This window comes from Gopherus flavomarginatus, chromosome 2, assembly GCF_025201925.1.
Source record: "Gopherus flavomarginatus isolate rGopFla2 chromosome 2, rGopFla2.mat.asm, whole genome shotgun sequence".
Classification (NCBI taxonomy): Eukaryota; Metazoa; Chordata; order Testudines; family Testudinidae; genus Gopherus; species Gopherus flavomarginatus.
In genome coordinates, this window is record NC_066618.1 from 112,064,047 (window position 1) to 112,089,652 (window position 25,606).

At 42.5% G+C, this 25,606-nt stretch overlaps 1 protein-coding gene across 11 annotated transcripts in view; it reads left to right on the forward strand.

Annotated features, from left to right (window-relative positions):
* Nucleotides 1-25,606, forward strand: part of FHOD3 (formin homology 2 domain containing 3) — a 657,808-nt gene that overhangs the window by 562,018 nt on the left and 70,184 nt on the right. For all 11 annotated transcript variants that reach the window (XM_050937644.1, XM_050937645.1, XM_050937647.1 and 8 more), the window contains 3 exons: nucleotides 4,155-4,337; nucleotides 8,091-8,210; nucleotides 8,740-8,901. In XM_050937644.1, coding sequence (XP_050793601.1) covers nucleotides 4,155-4,337; nucleotides 8,091-8,210; nucleotides 8,740-8,901 — 465 coding nt within the window. The remainder of the gene's footprint in view (nucleotides 1-4,154; nucleotides 4,338-8,090; nucleotides 8,211-8,739; nucleotides 8,902-25,606) is intronic.

Consider the following 25,606-nt stretch of genomic DNA (forward strand, 5'->3'; position numbering starts at 1 on the left):
AAGAAGAAAACCAATTTAATGAAGCAAGGCTGATAATCAGTTACTGATTTCTAGATATCACTAACATTATGAAGTATTTTGGATACAGTTCCTTTTCTTTAAAATTGGATGTGTTTTTGAGAGTCCAAATCAAATATTATAAATTCAGGTGGTCATAGTAATTAAATGTAGAGTTCTGGACTTTTTTTTCCAGATTATGTAAACTATAGATCTGCATGGTTAACGGCTGTCTGAAAGGCACAAGACCCTGTGAAATTGTGGGTGAAATGTCAGAAAATATATATTTGGCTATAAAATTCCTAGATTCAAGAAGGGACTTAGTACTTTATGAAGCATTCTTATCAGAAACTTTGGAACTCAGACTCAGAATGACTAAACCTAGAAGAGTAATGGTTTTATAATATGTCTCCTTCCCCACCTCCCATTCTCCCCTCCTCGCAGAGTTCTAGCAATTGTTGGTGTCCAAAAAAGGAACGTTGGGGGGTATTTGAAACTCAAATACTAAAATAATCAGTATCATGATCTCATATGAACCAGGTGGCCAAAAACAATCTTTTGTATCCATAAAAATACTACTTCACTGGACAGATTTTTCTCTGGAATCATGCAGTCTGGGCCAAAAGATTACAAGGGTATGCATGGGCATGGAATCTGTAGTCTATACAAGACTGTGACACCCTACCAGCAAGAAATATATGAGCCTAGACTGTTTATGGGGTTTGGTAAGCTTTTCCTTGCTCTCTACCCAAAATGGGCCTTATTGGGTATTATGAGATATGAGTAAATTCAAAGCTGGTTATGATCTAGTGATGGAAACAAAGAGGTTGTGAGTTATGATGATGTGCCAGTAACCTTCTGTCCTACTGTGTTTTTACACAGTTTTTGTCAGTGATGTGTAAAAAATAATAATAAACTGGCAGATGGTAGACTCATCAATCTTCCACACTGAATGAATGGTTTAAATTAGTCAGAGTGAAAAACAAAAATAAGACCATTTTATTGCTTTTTCAGGAAGGCACAGGTCATAATCAGCAGGATAAAAATGACTGCTAGAGTGGATTCAAAGTGTTGTGAAAAGCCTGTTGTTATGGCTTCAGTTCCACCTTGAGTGCAACTAGTTTGAGATCAGCCAGTTAGTCAGCAGCGGCTCTGCTTATATCAGGGTAGTAATTCAGTGGCAGGGATGATCCTTGAAGCTTGCAGTACAAATAAGGCTTTTTGGATTTGCTTTTCCCTTGCACATGCACATGCACCAGCTAAGCAGAGTAGCAGTGCTTGGATTGAATGCTCTTTGTCAGCTCCATCTGGCATGCTGTGTTTATGCAAAGCTCAGGGACCAAGTGAGTCCCTTTGGAAATACAGCTGACTGTTTCAGTGCTCTGGTTAAAATGCCCTAAGGCTGCTGAAAAATCCCTACAGTGAGGATGCTTTACCACCAAAAAAAGAGAGATTGTAGGATCCTTGTGTATCTGCCAAAAGCCTGGAGCCCTAGTTATTTGCAGGGGGTAATTGAGTGCATTGCAACTGCCAAAGTGTCTCCCCTTCTGAGACCAGAATGTATCAAAAGCACTTTTACATCAATCATGTCTGCTAAATTGGCCATGTATAAATGTTAAAATAATCCCAGTTGCAAACTGTCCTGGCTCCTCCATTCAGTCTCACAAAGTCACTGAAATTTAAGTAATCTTTTAAAAAGAAAGAGACGACTAGGTGCTGGAGGGCCTCGTTCTTCCTGAAGAGTTATTGAGAAGTTTTCCTGATGCCCCATTTAGGATTGTATCTCATCTGTCCATATCTGTCTGTCTAATCTGTCCCTCCTTTTGTCTGATCTGTTTATGAGTGTTTATAAAGTGCCCATTGCAGTAGCATCTGAGCCCTGGACTCGATATAAAGAGGTGTGAGAGGTGCCCTGGGGCAGTCAGTTCAGTTCTCAGATCTGCTTTAGATATGATCTAGGTAACGGATGTAAGCATGTAAAACTGATTACAGATAGATCATAAAAACAAATCAAGAAACCATACTGATTTAAGTAAATGAAGGCTCTCAGGTAAATGCATGCAACAGTCATTTTAAGCCATTTTCAGGATATGTGTCAGGAAAACACTGATACTGCTTAGAATTCAAAAGTAAGGAAGTGGATTCAATTTGTATTTTACATTGTCGTCGTATAAATTTCAGGGCAAAAATGGCATGCCCTTATTATCATCTTGATCATTTTCTTGAATATTATATCCCCTTCTATCCCCTTGAGGCTGATTATTTAGATTGTAAGCTCTCTGGTGCAGGGACTGCCCTTGTACTGCAGTATATATGCAATGTAATGATAACTGGGGGAAGGAGAAGCAAAGAAATGTAATTCTAGATTATCCCTCTTCTGTTCCAAGGGAATTAATAGACTAAATTATTCCACTCGCTGTTTGAAATGAGTGCAGACTTTACACTTCCCATCTGTCTTGTTATTGCGTAGTATGAGAACAAAGAGACACTTTGTTAAATTGAAAGGTAACATAATATGTTCAAAGCCAACAGGTAAAAATGCTTCTTCATATGGAATACACTAGGGAGATGGTCATCAGGACAAATACTGTGGCTGGATTTGAAATGATAAAATATTTTCTTTGATCAGAGGTCATTCTTCACCTGATGGGATTGGGAGGGAATTCCTCACTCCCCATACCCAGATGCAACATTGAGCCATGAGCTAGATGTATCAGTAGGGGAAGGAGCAGGTGCCTCTGAAGCATCAGGCATTGGCCGCTGCTGGAACAAGATACTAGATTGGATGGATCAGTGATGTAATCTGTATGGCAGATCCTGTGTTTCTTTGACTTTTTCTCCAGAATTGATTCTGCCATTTCAAAGGGCTACAGAAAAAGCCAGCGTTCTTTCCAATGAGTGAATATAGGTCACCATCTCATTGAAAACGTTCAGCAGGGCACAGGTCCTGGCTTATTTGATGTGTTTATGTTGTTTTCTTTTTCATTTTAAAAACGCATTTAGTTGCTTAAAGCAAAATCTTATTTCTAAGAGCGACCCTGGAGAACAAGCAGCTGGGAAGTTGCCACATGCAAAGAAGCACATAAAAGCCATGATTTAAAAGGAAAATGTAAATTTCTGAATCAATACTGATGACCGCAGCAAATGAGCATATTGAAATCCTCATTCATCAATACTGTAAACCTGTCAGATGAACAGAAAAGAAGGCTTCATGTTATGCAGCACATACTTTTAATTAAAACTCTACCAATTGTTCCTTTTTAAGTAATTGTCTTAAATACAAGTGGTATTTCTAGGACTGACCTACATATGCTGAAATAATGTTGTCATATTATGTGGCAAGTAAACATATGGGGTAGGAGTAGGGAGGGATAATGGCTCTTCCAACATCATACATTTTATATAGTTGAGCTACCCACCCTAAAATGGTTTGCCATCTGGGCACCTTCATTCCTACCTACAGAAATGCAAAATGCTGCCATTTAGAAAGGATTTTTATAGTACGTTGTTAAAAAATGTATCTTCACCTGTACCTGTTGTCTGAGTTATTTTGTCGTTCTAAGTTCTCAGATGTTTACAGCCAGAAGTGGGCCATTAGATCATCTAGTCTGATCTCATGTGTAACATAAGCCAGAGAATTTCACCCAGTGTCCCCTGTATTAAGCACAATAATTTCCATTTTACTAAAGCATATCTTCCAGAAAGGTATCCAGTCTCGATCTGAAGATACCAGATTGATGGACAATCTACAACTTGCCTTTTTAGCTTATTCCAATGGCTAATCACTCTCATTCCATAAAAATAAAAGATGCAATATGGAATTTTAATTACAATTTTAGACCTATTCAAGATTGCCTTGTTATGGTTTAGGTTTCCTGTGCAGTGGTTTTGTGTTGCATATAACCGAAGCATGGTTCTGCTCTCACTTACAGCTGTTTGAGTTAGGAATCCCATCACCACAATATAAACCAGTGTCAAGCCTTCAGTATGATTCTTAATTGTTTGCACGGAAACCTGCCTGAAAAAAAATGGGTTTCCAAATGTATGCTATATAAATTTACCTTTCTGCCTCTCGCTTCCCTCCATGAAAAAAGATGTTTGAAAGCATTGCTGTTGTACATCTGATTAAAAATAATGTCTTTTATCTTTCTTTCTAGAAAATTTTAACGATGATTCCTACGGAAGAAGAAAAACAGAAGATCCAGGAGGCCCAGATGGCAAACCCTGACATCCCATTGGGCAGTGCAGAGCAGTTCCTTCTCACTCTCTCCTCAATTAGTGAGCTTTCTGCTAGACTCCAGCTTTGGGCTTTCAAAATGGATTATGAGATAGTGGAAAAGGTAAACTTCCTCTGACTGGGAGAAGGCAATTTCAAGTCCTTGTTTCAGCTTGTTCAGTCTTTATTATTACATGGCTGGCTACGTTGTGAGGATGGTGAATTAATTGTTTTTAGCTTTTGTTTAGGTGAACAGAGATGGGATGGAAGAAGAGGGAACATTTTAGCGTTCTTTTACAAAAAAATTAAGAGTTATGTCTTCCTTCCTCCAATCAAGCAATAATGATTTAGGAACAAGGAATTTCCTGGGGATGAGGGCCCAATCCTTATAGCCAGATATTATTCATGCAAAACACTTGATGAAATTAGTGGGAGCTTTGCCTATGTAAAGACTTAGTATATCAGAATCTGGCTTTTTTTGACAAGTGGAGAGAACTAATCACTATATTTATTCATTAGCTAATTTATAAGATCCCTGGGATCCCTCAAAGGTATTATTGCTATTGTAAACTCTTGAAAGTGGGGAAGGGGACCCCTCAGATTATCTCTCAGATGTTTTTCTAATTTTGCTCATTAACAGAATTACTTATATGCAGGCACAACATTGCTGCACTTGTTGATGTACGCTATTCATTCAAAGAGCGATAGAAGTATTTTGAGAATTGTTTGTGCAACTGATGCAGGGTGGATTATTGATGGAGTGAGGAAGAGTCAACATTGTTTGGGTGATTTCATACATTCGCTTGCTAACTTTCAACACGTTTTTTATTTAATGCTTTGGAAAATGTTGAAATATTATTTTTAGCAAGTTCCTGACTGGTAAAACAGACAAACAAAATTCATCTGATTTGAATGTTTTTTTTGGCCAAATTAATCTCTGATGTAACTACTTTACTTTCAGTGAAGTTATACTAAGAATAAGCTTGGTCCATGATCTGAGGCCTAGTTAGTAGTAGCTTAATCAATACAAAATCTCTTTATTTTCCAGTTGGACTTTATGATATCTCATGCTGAAAGGAAATGCAATAAATAATGTATTAGAATGCAGATTTCCTATCAGATCTTGCAAATTCCCTCCTATTAAGGATTTTCCTCACTAAGTATTTTCAAAAGATGTTCTTCTGCTGATATTAGCACTTTAATTTCTAGACCCAGATTTCATCAGAGGTCAGAGTTTGGCTCTTCCTTCTGTCATATTCTCTACCTCCTGAATTTTTAGCAATTTTTACCAGATTTGAGCCAAAGTGATTCTGCTGGTTTTGATATCTGTATGTGTGTAAAATAAAATAAATAAATATTTCCATATGGTCAGATTAAAAAAAATTGTGCATATATGCAAAAGTCACCATTAAGATGTCAGCATATGTCATTAGTTCCCATACGCATAACACAGAAGTATTTGAGAAACGGTAGTTTTTTACTGTACTTAGAATAAGAAATTATCATGGATCTCAGGTATTTTTTGGTAAATGCTGTCATTTTAATGTTCTCCACTTTAAAGTGAGATCATATTTTAAGACATAAATACAAGGGGAAAGTGACAGAGTTAAGTTTGATTTTCAACTTTAGTCTCCATTTTCTGACTTTTCTGTGCTTGGCTCCTCAATATGGATATGCATTAATGCTAATTCTTTGCACCAAATTATATGTAATTCAAATGCCATCAAATTATACAAAAATTTGACATCTTAAAAGAAGTGATATCTTAAAACAAGTTTGAAGTTAATAGAAAGAGGAATTTAATTTTTGTTGATAATTTTGTTGACAAAGTATAAATCTTTAGAATGAAAATTATAAAGTTATGTCATAATTACACCTCTACCTCGATATAACACTATCCTTGGGAGCCAAGAAATCTTACTGCGTTATAGGTGAAACCATGTTATATTGTCTGTTACACTCTTTGTACAGCACCTGGCACAGAGGGGCCCTCTGAGGCCTTGATTGGCCTCTAGGCGCTACCCTAATGCAGCTAATAATAACTAAGAATAATCAACAAATGTATATAAGGGATTCTAAAATGTTATAATTTACACGTGAATTGGCCGGATGAAGATGTACATTAATTTAACTGATGCAAACTTATTATATCTAACACGATCTTGCTAGGAGCTACCTTGTTATCTAGCCCGGTATCAAGCAAGTCACACCATTTTAAGGCTAGTGTACATACACATCCTGTACATGCTGAACTTAAATCAGTTTTTAAATCAAGTTAGTTAAACCTGTGAAAATCCCTGGGTTTACACCTGGTTTGAATAGATATAGCTTATTTTGAAAACTACTGAATGAAAGCTAAATCAATATAAGCTTGCAAACTAGTTAAGTGTGTCCACATAGGGGTTTGTACCATTTAACTAAATCAATTTTACATAGGTCTGGTCTACACTTAACAGTTAGCTCAAGATAACTACATTGGTCTGGCCAGTGGATGTGAAAAAATCACACCCTTGAGCACTGTAGCTATGCCAATCTAACCCCCGTGTAGATGCAGCTATGTCAACAGAAGAATACTTCCATTGGCATAGCTACCTTTTCTCAGGGAAGTGGTATTCCTACACCAATGGAAAAAGCCCTTCTATGAGAAGTGGTTGCATCTGCATTAGGGGCTTACGCTGGCACAACTACGGTGACCTAGCAGTACAGTCTCCATAGTGTAGACACAATCTTAAATTGGTGCAATGTGTGTGTGTTTGTGTATGGAGGCAAGGCCTTAGACCCCTTGCTCCCATATTCTGATATGTAAATTATATCACCTCTGAATTTGTTCGCCCTGCCAATATGCCCAAAATAAACTGTCCAGTACTCTTTTTTTTTATTTACACAAAATGGTAATATGATAGTGACTGTCAATGCATTTTCTCTTGAAGCTCCCTGCACATTTATGATAAAATATCCCTATAATCTGCAAATAACCCATCATGTTTCCTCTAGGCAGAGAAGTTCTCAATTGTTTTGCCACTCGGCCTGAAATACCGAGGCTTAATTTTGGCTCCTCAGATCATAAACAGAGTACTAATTTGGAGAACGAATGCTGGTTACAGATGACTAAAATTAAATTTGCTGATAGAAAGGACTGAGAACTATATCTACCTTATTGTACAAAATAAACAGCTCTTGACCATACAAAAAAACTGGGGGCATCGCATTGGGGACCCCTGGTGTAGTCCATTTTGTGGGATAATGGAGCAGAATCTGTTTGTAAGTCTGTCAGTCTATATGCCAGCTTACAGATAACTTGCATGTATAGGAAGCACATTAAGAGTTTCCAAGTTTGAAGGTTAAAATCAGAGGCCAGTTTTGTAAAGCTTGACACTGCAGTGTTTTTTGAGTTTTAAAGTGACAGACTGATGTACAGAAGTAGTCACATCTGTATCTCAGAGGTGGCCATCATTTGTAGGGACCAGTAGAGGCAGATTAAAGATATAAAGTTACCAAATATTCTAGATTTTCTTTGCTCTTGAAAGATCACAAAAACTAGAATTAAGACATTTCATTAGTGGAGATTTTTATGCCTCTAGCTCAAACACAGCAGCCCCCTGCAGTGAATCTTCTTCCATTTTCAGTCACATAACATCCCTGTGATGAGGACACCAATTGCTTACATGAACAAGCAACTTTAGGAAATACTTTCTTTATTTCTCTGCTAGGCTTTTTATTTGATTTAGTAGCTGCAGCAAGGAAGAGAGCCAGCATCACACACATGCCAGCGCTCTGCATTATCACTGTTTAGAGCTTTTGCAATAATTAATCTAAACCATAGAATTAAAACAGAAAGATCTATGAGCACCTAAAATCGTCACTTTTTTTTTGACAGGAAGTTGCAGAACCACTGTTAGACCTGAAGGAAGGAATGGACCAGCTGGAGCATAATAAAACCTTGGGATTTATCCTTTCTACTTTACTAGCCATTGGGAACTTTCTAAATGGAACCAATGTAAGCTTTTGTTACCCTATCATTTTATTACTGACTATTACCACAGACTTTCCTCATCAGCTTATCTACCTCATATCACAGCTATCACCCAGTATATGTGTATTTCCAACACATACATGTAATTTAAAAATCAAAACCTACATTGTATGTTTTATTAATTCTATTTTCCCCCTTCAAAATAACCTCAGAGAGATTTGGGACTGGTCGCTGTTCGTACACCAGTTTTACACGAGCATAACCCCATTGACTTCAGTGGAGTTGTTCTTAATTCACACTACAAGAATCACCTCTTTGTTCTTTTCATTGCAAATGGAATGATCTAGGCATCTACTGATTCTTCATAATTATGTAAAATTGTGTCAGAAAGAATCATGTTTTCTTCCTGCTCTGGGATTCTTTTTATTTAAAAAAGTAATCTCTTCCCCTCATCCCCCTCATGCATTGTATATCTTGGTAAATGTTTTCTTTGAGGAGATCTGTGTGGACAAAATGAACTTACTTTAAAAAAAATATTTCCTTTCCTACACAGGCCAAAGCTTTTGAGTTAAGCTACCTCGAGAAGGTTCCGGAAGTCAAGGACACAGTGCATAAGCAGTCTCTCCTGCACCATGTCTGCACTATGGTGGTGGAAAAATTCCCAGACAGCACAGATCTTTATTCAGAAATTGGGGCCATCACTAGGTCAGCCAAGGTATGTCTGCGAACAAAAGAAGAAAAGCTCCTTGCATTTGCTACAGATGCCAGATCTTTATCAGTCTCCGTGAGAAACTAAAAGATTTAAATGTAACATTCAAGTTTTTTGCTTTTATTCTCTTTTTTTCCTCCTCCCTCACAATTCTTCACATGAATGTGGATTTGTCATGTCACTTCTATGGAATTTTAAAGATACCAGTACTCTTCTCTTTCTGGCTGCATCTCAGTCTACCCCTCAGGTTGCAGCCAGCGTACTACATCGTCCATAAACCTGAAACAAATTCATTGCCTTTGTTGTGCTTTGATACAACTAGAAAGGAGTTATTCTAGAAATCATTGAAGTCATCATTATTTATTACATGGATTTTTTATAATATTATTACAGAAATTATGGACATATCTTTGCGAGTTTGTCCTTAGCTGTTTTCAGGCTAGGATTTGATTTTATTGGTATCACCCGATGGTTATTTTCTAGTATTGGGTAAGCCTTTTTTTTTTTTTAAGTAAATGTGTTTATTTAATGATGTCTAGCAAAGTTACGAAGTTAAACTCCCAGGCTTATCTTCTGAAGGTATCATACAGATTTTTTTGAGTATGAGGACTGAGAGATCAGATATAGGTGATGGCTTTGTGAAAAATGTTCACCCACAGCTGATATGGTGGTTGTCTTTTATCATGTGTGTAAAAGATTGTCTGGTTTTACACACACAGTTGTTTTGGGAGCATTTAGTGCACACAATGGCGTACACCATATGTTGTGATAGGCATGTGTAGGACCCATGGATCTTGAAAGGTGCGTTGTGGGAGCTGTTGGTCATTGTAGCAGTGGAGATATGTGTACAGGTTTTGCATCTGTTGTTCTGGCAGGGTCTGGTGCCACTTTGAGTTGGTGAGTTCTGGTCTGTGGAGAGCTTGCTTCTGATGGTGAGTTTTGACAGGGTGGGGGATTGTTTGAAGGGCAGAAGAGGGGTATGTCCACACCTGGAATACTGCATGCACTTCTAGTTGCCCTATTTCAAAAAAGATATATTAGAATTGGAAAAGGTACAGAGAAGGGTAACAAAAATTATTACGGGTATAGAACAGCTTCCACGTGAGGAGAAATTTAAAAGACGGGACTATTCAGGTTGGAAAAGACATGAGTAAGGTGGGATATTATAGAGATCTATAAAATCATGAATGGTATGAATATGAAAATGTTGTTTACCCCTTCACATAACAGAAGAACCCAGGGGTCACCCAATGAAATTGATAGGCAACAGGTTTAAAACAAATAAAAGGAAGTACTTCTTCACACAGTGCACAGTCAAACTGTGGAACTCGTTTCCAGGGGAGGTTGTGAAGGCCAAAAGTATAAGTAGATTCAGAAAAAGAATTGTATACAATCATGGAGGATAGGTCCATCAATGGCTCTTAGCCAAGATGTTCAGGGATGCAGCCCCATACTGTGGGTGTCCCTAGGCTGCCAGATGCTGGGACTGAATGACACAGGATGGATCACTTGGTGATTATCTTGTTCTGTTCATTCCCTCTGAAGCATCTGGCATTGGCTACTGGGCTACTGGACACTGGGCTAGATCAGTGTTTCTCAAACTGGGATCGCCGCTTGTGTAGGGAAAGCCCCTGGCAGGCCAGACCAGTTTGTTTACCTGCCTCGTCCACAGGTCCTGCTGATCGCGGCTCCCACTGGCCACGATTCACCGCTGCAGGCCAATGGGGGCTGCTGGAAGCGGTGGCCAGTAGTCCTTTGGCCCGCACCACTTTCAGCAGCTCCCATTGGCCTGGAGCCACGAACTGCGGACAAGGGAGCCACGATCGACCAGACCTGCAGGTAAACAAACCAGCCCGGCCTGCCAGGGGCTTTCCCTACACAAGCGGCGACCCCAGTTTGAGAAACACTGGGCTAGATGGATCATTGATTAGACCCAGAATGGCCATTCTTATGTTCTTTGTGAGAGGAAAAATTTCTCCCTTTTCTTTTGTTTATTTTGTTTTTTTACTACCAGAGGCTTGGATGAGGGAAGAGAAAGGAACAACAGTCCCCAGATTTTGTTCTTGGCCTAACATAATATCTCTGACATACTTCTAGGGTAGAACTCCTTTAGAAAGCCATATTTCATATGGAAAGAAAGTGCATTTAAGCTTTTTTCTCACATATTGCCAGCTTACAGTGTGATTCTACCTTGCAAAAGATATAACAATGACACTTTCTTTCTCAACAAATTTGCTCTTTCTGTGTGTCTGTGTGTCCTATCTACTGACTTCAGTGACAAAAATAAATCTTCTCTTTACTCCTGTTAGCTCTTCAGAGCTAACACAAACATCAGCAGGGAGTGGGATTCTATTCCATTTTCTGCAACATTAATTGCATTCATTACTAAATACCAAAGAGTCAGGCCTGTGGAAACCACTAAAAGCACTGGAGCTGCACAGGTGTAACCAAATGCCTAAATCTTCCAGTCCCCAATGTGCAGACAGTTGTGACAAAGACCGAAAACTGGGACACAGAGATAATCTTTATGCAGGAAACATATAGTTGGGTGGGTTTCTCCGGTGTATTCCTTCCTTCTTTTCCTTCAATCTATAGCCTCAGCTTCATGCATCTTTAATTCCTATGTAAATGATTTTCAACAATAAAAATGAGAGGAGGTCAAATTGGTGTGGAGCAGACGGAACTCTGGGTCTAAGAGCGACATCCCTCATAGTGAGGGACATTTTGTCTTTGTCTTTATCTCTGTCACTGAGAATATAATTTGAAGTCATAGGGGGCTGTACAGTTGTCACTGAGGACAAATTTAGTCTTCAGAGCTTTTACTGCTGAAAATGATATTCATGAGGGAAAGACTCCAGCTTGACTCCAGGAGTCAAGTTTAATTTTCTGACCTGTAAGTTAGAAATAACATGTTTTTAATTTTAAACTTCATACATGGGATATGGAATCATTGAGAGATAATCAGCTTGGGAATCCAGAATGCAAGTATTACAGAATTGCTTTTCATGGACATGGGAATAGCTCAGACCAGTGGTATTCTAGTATCTTGTGTCTGGCAGTGGTCAATATCGGCTCCTTCAAAGGAAGATGCAAGAAACTCAGCAGTAGTCAATTACAAGATAACCTGCTCCCAGGTTATATTTTCCTAATAATCCCCAATAACTGGAGGTTGGTTTATTTCCTCAAACAGGAGATATTATGTCCCTTCCAAAACCCTTGCTTCGCTTTTTAAAAAATATTTATTATTAGAACCCTAGATATTTTTGTTGTGCATATAAATGTCCGATCTTCTTTTGCATCCTGCCATGTTCTTGGTCTCAGTGATATCTTGTAACAATAAGTTCCACAGTCTAATTGTGCATTGAGTGGAAAGTATTTCCTTTTATCAGTTTTGAATTTGCCAGCTTTCTGTTTCATTCTTGGGACTTTTTAACTGAATTAAACAGCCCTAATTTCTTCAATCTTTCTTCTTCATTTTTCCATACTCTAATTATTTTCACATCTGTCTTTGAATCTTATTTATATACTTTTTTGACATGAGATGAAAGAAACTTAAAACAGTATTCCACGTGAGGACATATCTTTGATTTATATAATGACATTATAATATATTCCATATTACTTTCCATCCCTTTCATTAAGCATCCTGACATTTTGTTTGCTTTTTGAGTGCTGCTGCACATTTTACAGTAGTTTTTATTGAGCTGTCCATAATGATGGTCAGATATTTTCCTGAGTGGATGCAGTTTAATTTAGAACTCAGCAAGGTGTCTGGGCAGTTCAGATTATTCACTCTGCTGTGCATTACTTTGCATTCATCAACACTGAATTTTATCTGCCACAATGATGCCTATTTACTTAGCTTGAATAGATCTCTCAAGTTCCTCACAATCTTCTGAAGCCCTGACTAATCAAAATAAATTTCTGTCATCTTCAGATTTTGCCCTCTCAGTGCTCACCCTCTTTTCCATATATTAATCAATATATTAAACATCAAAAGTTCTAGTAAAGAACCTTGTGACATCATGCTGTTAATCTTGTGCCATGTTGAAAATTGACTGTTTATTCCTCTTCTTTGTTTTCTCCCTCTTGGCTAGCTTCTGATCAGTGACGGTACTTGGCCTCACATCACATGACTTCCTAGTTTTGTGACTAGCTTCCTGTAAGGGGCTTTCTCAGCAGGGCTGGCTCCAGGGTTTTTGCTGCCCCAAGCGGCGGGAAAAAAAAAAGCCACGATTGCAATCGGTGGCAGTTGCACCGCGCCACTTTTATCTTCAGCGGTAGGTCCTTCCCTCTGAGAGGGACTGAGGAACCCGCCAACAAATTGCCACCGAAGAGCCTGACATGCCACCCTTGGTGGCCCCAAGTACCTGCTTACTGGGCTGGTGCCTGGAGCCGGCCCTGTTTCTCAGACGCCTTTTTAAAGTCTATATTAATGTTGTTTATTTGTTCTCATTTAGCCACTGTTTTATTGGCACATTGAAATCCTTTGAATAGATTAGTGAGACATAGTTTTCTTTTGCAGAAGCTGTGCTGTTTAGATTCTATCATATCATATAATCATCAAAATGTTTTATAGTTATGTTTTTAATATCATTTCAACCAGTTTACCAAGTACAGAAGTAAGGCTTGCTGCTCTATAATTTCCTGGCTCAACCCTCACACCTTTTTAAAAATATGGTACATTTGCTACCCTCTGGTCCTCCAATATAGTGGCTGTTTTTAATGAGAGATTGCCTAGTTTTGCTAGCAGCTCAATCACCTCATTCTTAAGTACCTTCAGAACTTTGGGTATGCATCATCTGGGACTAGTGATTTGTTCCTTTTTGATGTATCAGTTTGTTCCAACGTCTTTTCTTCGGACACCTTAGTCTCTGGAAATACCTCATCTTCATTACCAGAAGAGAGCAAGGCCTAGGGTAGGTATTTCCCTAACATCACCTGGGGTGAAGACTGATGCAGCGACATCACTTAATTTCTCAACAATTTCTTTATCTTCCTTAATTTCTCCCTTTAATCCTTGGTGATCCAGCAGACCTGCAGATTGTCCGACAGACTTTCTGCCTCTAATTTCTTGGTATTTATTTTTACACCTTTAGTTACTTACTCTGTAAATTCCATCATAGGTCTTCTAGTTTTCTTCTTACATATTGACTGTCATAGTTTATGCTCCTTTTTATTAGTTTCACTAAGATTAGATTTCCATTTTCTAAAGGATCTCTTTTTGGCTCAGATAACTTTCTTATGCCTCGCCAGTTAGCTGTACTGGTTTACTTCTTGTCTCCTTTGCTTCTTTTTTGTGTTTAGAGGTTAAAGCACACTTTAAATTGTGACTCAGTTAATTAACAAAAGGATGAGAACTATTGTTGAAGACATGAGAAGAACTAATCTTCCAAAATATGTCATAGACTTTTATCTGTAGGCTCTTAAAAGCAGTCTGTATCCTTCAGTTTTGGGAAGTGGAAGAAATCCTGATCTACATTTGCACTTTCTGAGAGTTTCTAGATCCAAAGCCATACAAAACTTCACCTAGCATTTCAGTCTGTGGTTTGCTACTCTGAGTGGCCCTGCCCAAAGAAGACGATATTCTAAAAGGTCAGACAAAATTACAGTAAAAGAAATTATGGCCTTAATCCTCCTCGTGATGCCCAAGGTCTTCCTCCCTGAGGGTATTCCCACACATATTGTACCAATGATGGATTTTTACTGAATTAAGCTCTATACCCCCTTCATCTTTGCCACAAACGAAAATGTTTGGACATGGAAACATTCCACCCTGCCTTCTTCAATGGAACGGTCAGAGAGAATATATGAAATCTGGTTTAAGAAAATGGACATAAATGAAGAATCATTATTTCACTGATGATTACACTGCAGTTTGGGCTCCAGTTCAGCTATAATCATCTTTCTAAAACTTGAAGGAGACCCAAGCCACAAAAACCTAAACGATTTCCATCATGTAGAAAAACAGAGATGCCCCTTCCCTTGGGATGAACATCAATGTGAGAATTCCCTGAATGTTGTTTTAAAAAAAACCAGCCTGGCACATCTGAAAAGAGTTGAAAAGACATGAAACAAGGCAGTAAAATCCCTTGTGAAGCCTGTGGCTTGTCTCCAAAGGACCAAAGTCACGGTTATCAGAAATGGTGATGGAAACTCACTACAGAAGTCTAAAACAATACAATTCCATATTATTAGCATACAAAATTGTGTAGAACAGGACCATTGACATTTTGACCTATTGGAGTTGTGCCAAGCTTTGTATACAAAGCTGTAATAATATCACATAAATAACTCAATTAAATACAAACTAATAGTAATATAACTCACCAGACATAAATCCCCCAACCCTTCAGAACCATTCCCTCAGAAAAGACCTATGTAAATAGGCCTTACGAATGAGTCTTTTGTTCTTCCTTTTAAAAAAGCTGTTTGTCTGCTGCTGATACTGCCCTAGTACTGATGTACCTAACACAAAGGCAGGGTTTCAGGCCTCCAGGTTTCTGTGCCTCAGTCAATGCTGTTCCTCTCAATGTAACAAGATGATTCTGTGTTTGCACTGGTATCTTTTCTTTGGAGTCAATTGATGTTAGTGAAAAAAATCCTTGTAAAAATTCCCCTATCTAATCAACTCCATGCATCTGAAGATCTAAAGCCAGCTCCAGAGCTAACTTATAATTGCCCTATTCTCCCTCTGAATCACTTATTTATAAAATGCCACACTCCCAGCAGGCTATGTTTGATTCTTCTAGCAAGACTCCCAAATTACTTGCGGATATTAGACAGTGGAAAAGTAGGTGATTTTGAAGAGTAAGCATGAGGAAATGGGAGCAACGCACACGAGGGAGTAGCAATTACTTTCAGGAAAGAACTGCTGATTGTACTGACACATATGCAGGGGGGACAGGAAGTCTGCAACTAGCTGCAGATTGAGCCAAAGGACTCAGCCTGGATTTATGGGGAGAAGGGGGGGGGGTTGAAACACAAGTGCTTTTCTGGTATGTTATGGCTCTTGTTCAGTGTTTCTCAAACTGGGGTCACCGCTTGTGTAGGGAAAGCCCCTGGTGGGCCAGACCAGTTTGTTTACGTGCCCCGTCCACAAGTCCGGCCAATCGCAGCTCCCGCTGGCCACGGTTCGTTGCTGCAGGCCAGTGGGGCTGCTGGAAGCGGCAGCCAGTAAGTCCCTCGGCCCATGCCACTTCCAGCAGCTCTCATTGGCCTGAAGCAGCAAACCGCGGCCAGTGGGAGCCACGCTCGGCTGGACCTGCAGACGAGGCAGGTAAACAAACTGGCCCGGCCCACCAGGGGCTTTCCCTACACAAGCAGTGACCCCAGTTTGAGAAACAGTGCTCTTGTTTAATCTGACTGAAAGCAGAGAGAAATATTATCCATAGCCAGAGTGGTGGTGGTAGGGATGGGAAGGGGAAGATCAAATGGTGCTTCAAACTTGGACTCAGTGATATCTGTTCTTGTCTCTGTGCAGAAGGGGGTATTTGTGTGTAATGTCCTTTACCATTAAAAATATTTTGCATATGTATTTTAAGACAAAAAATCCATACATTTTCTGCCAAAAATGATGTCAGCGAAACAGATTGGTTGAAGCAATGTTGAAGAATTAGCTGCAATATCCCAGATGGTTTCCACAGCTGGAAGTAAGTGTGTGTGTGTGTGTATGTGTGTGTGTGTGTGTGTGTGTGTGTGTGTGTGTGTGTGTGTGTGTGTGTGTGTGTGTGAGAGAGAGAGAGAGAGAGAGAGATATTTAGGTGTTTTTTCTGGAAAAAACAAGTACCCTGCAGTATTGTTTTGATTCAATAACAGTGCAAGTCAAATGAATGCCCTTAGTATTAGCCATGCCATAGCATCCATTCAAGCCATCTGGAGTTAGGTTGCCATTCACTGATAGTATTCCCTTTCAGTCTCTGATCATGGAGGTTTTTTGTGTCAGATTTGTGAAAAGATTATTCAGTGTATTTATTTTAGAATTTGTAAGGTGCTCAGATACAAGGATGCTGTGCAGTAGATAAGTAAAGAAATAGGAATAATGGGTGATTTGACCAGTAAATCATGCAATCCATTCATGTATTAATCAGTTACTCAATTCTGTTGTCATATTTTTTATAATTATTTTTGCAAGGAGACTGTTTCTGACCTTTCATTAAAAATATGTGGATAGGATGGACACTAACTTTGTGGCCACAAGTATGGAAGTGAGCTAAATGCTGCCCTTTGGTGCCCTCATATGATTCTTAGGATATGTCTACACTATGAAATTAGATCGATTTTATAGAAGTCTATCTTTAGAAATTGATTTTATATAGTCGACTGTGTATGTCGCCACTAAGCGCATTAAGCCGGCGGAGTGCATCCTCAGTACCATGGCTAGCATCGTGTGGGTAGCTAACTCACAGTTCCCGCAGTCTCTGCTCCCCATTGGAATTCTGAGTTAAGCTCCCAATGATGGAGCAAAAACATTGTCGCGGATGGTTTTGAGTACATGTTGTCAGTCTCCCCTTCCTTCCTCCCTCCATGAAAGCAACTACAGACAATCATTTCACACCTTTTTTTCCTGGGTTACCCGGGCAGACACCATAGCATGGCAAGCATGAAGCCTGCTCAGCTCACTGCTGCTGTTGTGAACATTGTAAACACCTCACACATTATACTGCAATATTTGCAGAGCCTGGCTAAGAGACATCAGCACGAGGACAATTGTGAGGAGGACATGGACACAGACATTCCTGAAAGCACGGGATGTGGCAATTGGAATATCATGGTGGCACTGGGGCTGGTTGATACAGTGGAACACCGATTCTCGGCCCCGCAAACAAACACAGACTGGTGGGACCGCATAGTGTTGCAGTAGGGGATGATTCCTAGTAGCTGCAAAACTTTCGCAGACATAAGGCCACTTTCCTGGAACTCTATGAGTTGCTTTCCCCCACCTTGAAGTGCAGGAATACCAAGATGAGAGCTTCCCTGACAGTTAAGAAGCGAGTAGTGATAGCCCTGTGAAAGCTTACAACACCTGATTGCTACCGGTCAGTCAGGAATCATTTTGGAGAGCGCAAATCTACTGTGGGGACTGTTGTGATTCAAGTAGCCAATGCAATCACTGATGTTCTGCTATTAAGGGTAGTGACTCTGGGAAATGTGCAGGTCATAGTGGATGGCTTTGCTGCAGTGGGGTTCCCTAACTGTGGTGGGGTGATAGACGGAACACATATCCCTATCTTGGCAGCAGACCACCTTGCTAACCAGTACGTAAACCAAAAGGGGTACTTCTGAATGGTGCTGCAAGCACTAGTGGATCACAGGGGACGTTTCACCGACATCAACGTGGGACGGCCAGGAAAGGTGCATGTCACTCGCATCTTTAGGAACTCTGGGCTGTTTGAACAGCTGCAAGAAGGGACTTACTTCCCAGACCAGAAAATTACTGTGGGGGATGTTGAAATGCCAATAGTTATCCTTGGAGACCCAGCCTACCCCTTGCTCCCACGGCTCATGAAGCCATACACGGGCAGCCTGGACAGTAGTAAGGAGCAGTTCAACTATAGGCTGAGCAAGTGCAGAATGGTGGCAGAATGTGCCTTTGGATGTTTAAAAGCTTGCTGATGCTGTTTGCTGACTAGGTTAGACCTCAGCACAACCAGTATTCCCATTGTTATTGCTGCTTGCTGTGTGGTCCATAATATCTATGAGAGTGAGGGGGAGATGTTTATGGCGGGGTGAGAGGTTGAGGCAAATTGCCTGGTAGCCGATTTTAAGCAGCCAGACACCAGGGTGATTAGAAGAGCACAGCTAGGTGTGCTGCGCATCAGAGAGGTTTTGAAAACCAGTTTCATGACTGGCCAGGCTACAGTGTAACAGTTGTGTGTGTTTCTCCTTGATCCAAACCCGCCCCCTTTGTTGATTTTAATTCCCTGTAAGCCAGCCACCTTCCCCACTTCGATCACAGCTGGCAAAGGAAATAAAGTCACTATTGTTTTGAAACCATGCATTCTGTCTTTATTAATTAAAAAAAAGTGAGATAACTGACAAGGTAACCTGGGTAGGGGAGGAGGGAAGGACAAGGTCTCATTGCTTATTGCAGCCACACTACAAATCGATACTGTTTGAATGACAGCCTTCTGGTGCTTTGGCCATCCTCTGGAGTGGAGTGGCTGGGTGCCCAGAGCCGCCCCGCCTCCCTGCGTTCTTGGGCATCTGGGTGAAGAGGATATGGAACTTAGGGAGGAGGGTAGGCAGTTATACGGTTTATGCAGCGGCAGTCTGTGCTCTTGTTGGCTTTCCTGCGGCTCCACCAGATGCCTGAGCAGCTCCCCCATTAGCCACAGCATCAGATCCTGCCTCTTCTCATGGCTCTCAATTAATGCTTTCCTAGACTCTGCCACTGACTGCCTCCATTCATTCAGCTGTGCCCTGTCAGTGCGGGAGGACTGCATGAGCTCGGAAAACGTCATCACGAATGCTTTTTTTTCACCTTCTAATCTGCAATAACCTCAGGGACGGAGTTGATAGGGTGAGCATAGAAACATTTGCACCTGTGGGGGGATAAAAAGGGAGAGTAAAATTTAAGATGATACATTTCTGAGAACAAAAGGGAGATTGTTTCACAGTGAATCAAGCAATTCATAGCAGACAGCACATGTGCTTTAGGTACAAGGTTGCATTTTGCCTTTTATATTGAGCGCCTGCCGGTATGGTGACACATCACACACGTCTGGGCAACAGAATTCAGTTTCCAGGCAGCCATGGTAAGCCAAAGTGTATGCGGGGTTGGCTTCTAACACCTTCATAACATGTGGGAATAGTTTCAAATTGCAGTGCCCTCCTTTCCCATCGCAAGCAATGCCAGTTGAGTTTGCCATTAAAAGGAGGGGCTGCAGTTTTTAGGTGGATGTGCAGCACACATCTCCCCCCCACCCCACCACGTGGCTATTCTCTGGGATGATCCCTTCACCCCTGCCCCCGTCGCATGGCTATTCTCAGGGATGATCCGTTTTAGCCAAGCACAAACAGCCCAGCATGTCCGAGGTCGTTGTTACTGTTCACTTACAAAAATTTCCCTATTTCAACCAGGTGGCCATGAATGATATCACTCTCCTGAGGCCAACACAGAAAGATACAGACCAAATGTTGCTTGAATGCAACCAAAATCCAGGACCATTCCCTGCCATGCTTTGTGCTGCAATGATTCCAGACTACTTGCTACTGGCTTGGCGTGGTAAAGCGTCCTACCATGGAGGACGAAATAAGGCAGCCCTCTCAGAAACCTTCTGCAAAGGTTTTTAGAGTACCTCCAGGAGAGCTTCATGGAGATCTCCCTGGAGGATTCCCGCTCCATCCCCAGACACATTAACAGACTTTTCCAGTAGCTGTACTGGCCATGAATGCATCTCAAGGCTTCAGGGCAAATCAAACATTAAACACTATTGCTTTTAAACCCTGTATTTTAGTTACAAATGTGCACTCACCAGAGGTGCCTTCTCCACCTTCAGGGTCAGGGATCCTGCCTTGGGAGGGTATTGGCTCCAGGGTGATGAAAAGGTCCTGGCTGCCGGGGAGAATGGATTCACTGCTTACCTGCTGCGCATTCTCCTCCTCCTCATCCACAAAATCCTCCTCCCTGTTGCATGAGACTCCCCCCCATGCAAGTGTCCACGGACAGTGGTAGGATAGTGGTAGGGTCCCCCCCCCCCCCCGCAGAATTCCATGCAGCTGATCATAGAAGCAGCATGTATGGGGCTCTGACCCGAAGCGACCATTTGCCTCCTTTGTCTTTTGGTAGGCTTGCCTGAGCTCCTTAACTTTCACGCGGCACTGCTGTGTGTCCCCGCTGTAGCCTCTGTCCATCATGCCCTGTGTGATTTTGGCATATATACTAGCATTTCTTCTTTTTGCTCGGAGTTCTGCCTGCACAGATTCTTCTCCCCATACAGCAGTCAGATCCAGTTTGCTCCATGCTTCAGCTCATTTGTGATTCTGGGAGAACTGCATGGTCACTTGTGCTGCTGAGCTCGCCATGCTGACCAAACAGGAAATGAAATTCAAAATTTCCCAGGGCTTTTCCTGTGTACCCAGCTAGTGCATCGGAGTTGAAAGTGCTGTCTAGAGTGGTCACATTGGAGCACTCTGAGATAGTTCCTGGAGGCCAATAACGTCGAATTGCATCTGCACTAATCCAAATTGGACCCAACAAGGTCGATTTTAGCACTACTCCCGTCTCCGGGAAGGAGTACAGAAATCGATGTTAAGAGCCCTTTAGGCCAACAGAACTGGGTTGGTTGTGTAGACCAGTGGTTTCTCAAACTGAGGTCACCACTAGTGTAGGGTAAGCACCTGGCAGGCCGGGCCAGTTTGTTTACCTGTTCTGTCCTCGGGTCTGGCTGATTGCGGCTCCCACTGGCCGTGGTTCGCTGCTCTGGGCCAATGGGGGTTGCTGGAAGCAGCGTGGGCCAAGGGACATACTGGCCACTGCTTCCTGTAGCTCCCATTGGCCTGAAACAGCGAACCGTGGCCAGTGGGAGCTGTGATCAGCCAGACCTGCGGACGGGGCAGGTAAACAAACCAGCCTGGCCCACCAGGGCTTTCACTACACAAGTGGTGACCCCAGTTTGAGAAACACTGGTGTAGAAGCATTCATTATAAAATCGACCTAACCCCATAGTGTAGACCAGGGCTTACTGAAATAAACTGTATATGGGCACATAGGAGCAGAAATTGAACTGGTATATCAAGGAATTACCTTATAGTGAAGTGACAGATATGCACATCATTGTGTTTATTATCACTATTAATCATTTATTCATATATTAGCATGGGTAGCAAAATACAGACCTCATATGTCCACTAAAACTTGGGCTGAGACCAGCAACTCATCTCATGTTGGCCACTGAAGAGCCTTTAGAAAGAAATTACTTAGGGTATGGCTACACTTACATTTGTACAGCACTGGGAGTTACAGCTGTCTTCGTACAGCTGTGTAGGGAAAGCGCTGCAGTGTGGACACACTGACAGCTACCAGCGCTGCAGTGTGGCCACATTTGCAGCATTTGCAGTGATGTTGGGTGCGGTGCATTGTGGGCAGCTATCGCACAGAGCACCTCGTCCCATTTTGGTGCTGTGGGTTGTGGGAAGGGGACGGAAGGGTGCGGGTCATTCCGCTTCCTGTCCCAACGCCCTGTGGTGCATCGCTACACATCCCAGCAGTTTGGCACCATTGTGAGTCTGCAGCGCGATTTCTGTTAGAAATGGAGCCCGAGCTGCTGAGGACTTTGCTGATGAATGTCGCCAGCACATCACGTTTGGCAGTTGAACTATTCCTTCAGCTCCAAAGTGACAGTGAGGAGTCCGATGATGATATCGATTCGCCTGACGCGCGTGACAATAAATTTGCTTGTGGCAATAACGGACGTGCTCAGCACCATGGAACGCCGCCTTTGGGCTCAGGAAACAAGCACTGAGTGGTGGGATCACATCGTCCTGCAAGTCTGGGATGACGAGCAGTGGCTGCAGAACTTTCAGATGAGAAAAGCCACTTTCATGGGACTGTGTGCTGAGCTCGCCCCAACCCTGTTGCGCAAGGACACGAGATTGAGAGCTGCCCTGTCAGTGGAGAAGTGAGTGGCTATTGCAATCTGGAAGATGGCAACTCCAGACAGCTACCGATCGGTCGCGAACCAGTTTGGAGTGGGAAAGTCTACCGTTGGAATAGTGTTGATGCAAGTTTGCAGGGCCATTAATCGCATCCTGCTAAGAAGAACCGTGACTCTGGGGAACGTGCAAGACATTGTGGATGGCTTTGCACAAATGGGTTTCCCTAACTGTGGAGGGGCGATAGATGGGACGCATATTCCTATTCTGGCACCACCCCACCTTGCATCCTAGTACATTAATCGGAAGGGGTATTTCTCTGTGGTTCTCCAAGCTCTTGTGGATCACCGTGGGCATTTCACTGACATTTACACAGGCTGGCCTGGAAAGGTGCATGATGCACGCATCTTTCGGAAAAGTGCCCTGTTCAGGAAGTTGCAGGCCTGGACTTTTTTCCCAGACCGCAAGATCACAGTAGGGGACGTTGAAATGCCCATTGTGATCCTTGGAGACCCCGCTTAGCTGTTAATGCCATGGCTCATGAAACCATATACAGGGAAGCTTGACAGGAGCAAGGACCGGTTCAACTACAGGCTGAGCCGGTGCAGAATGACTGTGGAGTGTGCTTTTGGCCGTTTAAAAGGGCGCTGGAGATGTCTTTATGCGAAGCTAGACTTGGGGGAAAGCAGCATCCCTGCGGTTATATCCGCGTGCTGTACCCTCCATAATATTTGTGAAGGGAAGAGTGAAACATTCAGTGAGGAATGGACCTCTGAGGTTCAATGCCTGGAGGCTGAATTTGCACAGCCAGAGAGCAGGGCTACTAGAGAGGCCCAGCACAGGGCTTCAAGGATTAGGGATGCCTTAAGGGAGCAATTTGAGGCTGAAAACCAACAGTATTGTTTGGTGCCTTGCACGGGAGTGAAGTGCAGTGGTTACAATGATTTGCAGTGCCTGTTTTTCCCTTGGGGTACAGTATGTTTCACTTTCTGCAATAATAAAGACTGTTTTCAAAGCCAAGAAATCATTTATTCAAAATACAGTACATAAAAGGGCAGGGGGGTAGGGTGCTGAACTGTACATTCAGAGGTTTGAATATGTCCTGCCTGGATTGCTGTGCAATGCCTGCTGCACTTCAGGATTAATATGCTGCATGGTGATGGGGGTTGAGTGCATAGGGTAAGGATCATAGTTCTTAGGGCTGGTAGGTGAACGTACAGGTGTTGGGGGCAGCTGGTGGTGGTAAGAACCAGGATGCTGGAGAAGGGGGTTTTGAGCAAACACTGGGGCACAAGGGAGAGAGCTTTGGGGGGGAGGGTGTTAGCACGGTAGTGATCTGCCTGCATGGCTACGAGTGACTGCATACAGTCCGTTTGGCGCGCTAGGAGGCTTATCAGCTGCTTTGTGCTTTTCTTGGTAGCCAATTCCTTTCTCCTGCTTTGTGTTTGCCTCCACTGATGCATTTTCTCCCTCCAGTCCTATAGCCTCTTATTCTCTCAGGCATACTGATTCATAACTGATTTCACCAAATCTTCTTTGCTTTTCCTTGGTTTCCTCCTCAAATTCTGTAGTCTTTCAGCAGGCTGTGATAGGGCCGGAGGATTCAAGGACACTTTAAAAAAAACAGAAATAGAAACATTTATTACAGAGGCTGCATTGTTTATAATCACAGTGAAGGAGTTTGTAGACTATTTGTAGCATCATTTACACATAGCAAACATAGCACAGAGAGGCCACAGCAGTGAAGACATGATGAGTAATGGGGTGAGTGTTTCTGCCGCGACTCACCTGGGAAGGGGAGCTGCTTGAGTCAAGGCTCACTGGGATTTCTGTGCATTGGGGAAAGCAGAGAGCAGTTGGGGGGAAAGTGCACTGAACACCACCCCCACAATTGCCACAGCAGTTACTCCTCGAATCAATGTTTCTGCCGCGACTCACCTGGGAAGGGTAGCTGCTTAAGTCAGGGCTCACTGGGGTTTCTGTGCATTGGGGAAAGCAGAGAGCAGCTGGGGGGAAAGTGCACTGAGCACTGTCCCTACATTTTCCACAGGATTTTCTACTGCCAGATATATCGCTGCTGCGGGTTACCTGGGAAGAGCGGGTGGGTCTTCTACAGCAATGTGGATTCCGCCCTGGTCCCTATGCAGCTTGCCTATGTGCAGCAATGGTCCCCTCACCGCTCATGGCACAGTGGTGCGGACGCGTTAGCCTGACTGGGACAAGGACCACGGTGGCTCTCGCTATAAACTTGTGCAAGCGCATTGCCCATGCTCTGGCTGAAACTTTTGAAGAGATTACCAAGGCCGATTACCAAGACGTGATAGACCAAATCAATGGGCTATTCCACATGTAGGCATGCATGCATGCAGCCATAACCCCCCCTCCCAAAACATTTCCATCCTTAAAATAAAAGCTGCTTACCAGGAACCTGCTCCTCTGCTTCTTCTTCACCAACAAGTTCCAGCTGCTGTGACTGGCTAGCTTCCTCCTGGCTTGAGAAGAGCTCCTGGCTGCATGCCTCCTGGGGCTCCAGGGTGTCTCCCTCCACCCCAGTAGCCTCACTCTCGGTTTCCTCTACACCCTCCCCCTCTTCTCCCTGCTCTGAACTCTCCATCGTGCTCCTCGGATTGGCAGTGGAGTCACACCCAAGTATGGCATCCAGCTCCTTGTAAAAACGGCAGGTCGTGGGGGCAGCTCCTGAGCGGCGTTTCCCTCACGGGCTTTGCAATAGGCACTGCGCAGCTCCTTTACTTTAACCCTGCACTGCAACGCGTCCCGTTCATGGCCCCTTTCTAGCATGGACTTTGATATCTGGCCATAGGTATCATAATTTCTACTGCTGGAGCGCAGCTGTGACTACACAGCTTCCTCACCCCAAACACTGATGAGGTCCTGCAGCTCGCAAGTGTTCCATGCTGGGGCTCGTTTGGGGCGTGGAGGCATGGTCAGTGATTGATTGATTGATTGCACTCCACACCTGGCTGAGCAAACAGGAAGGGGATTTTTAAAATTCCCGGGGCATTTAAAGGGCGGGTCACCTGAGCCCAGGGCAATGGAGTGCGAAACGATGAGCAGAGTGGCTGAAAAGGTATGCTGGGATACCTCCTAATACCCT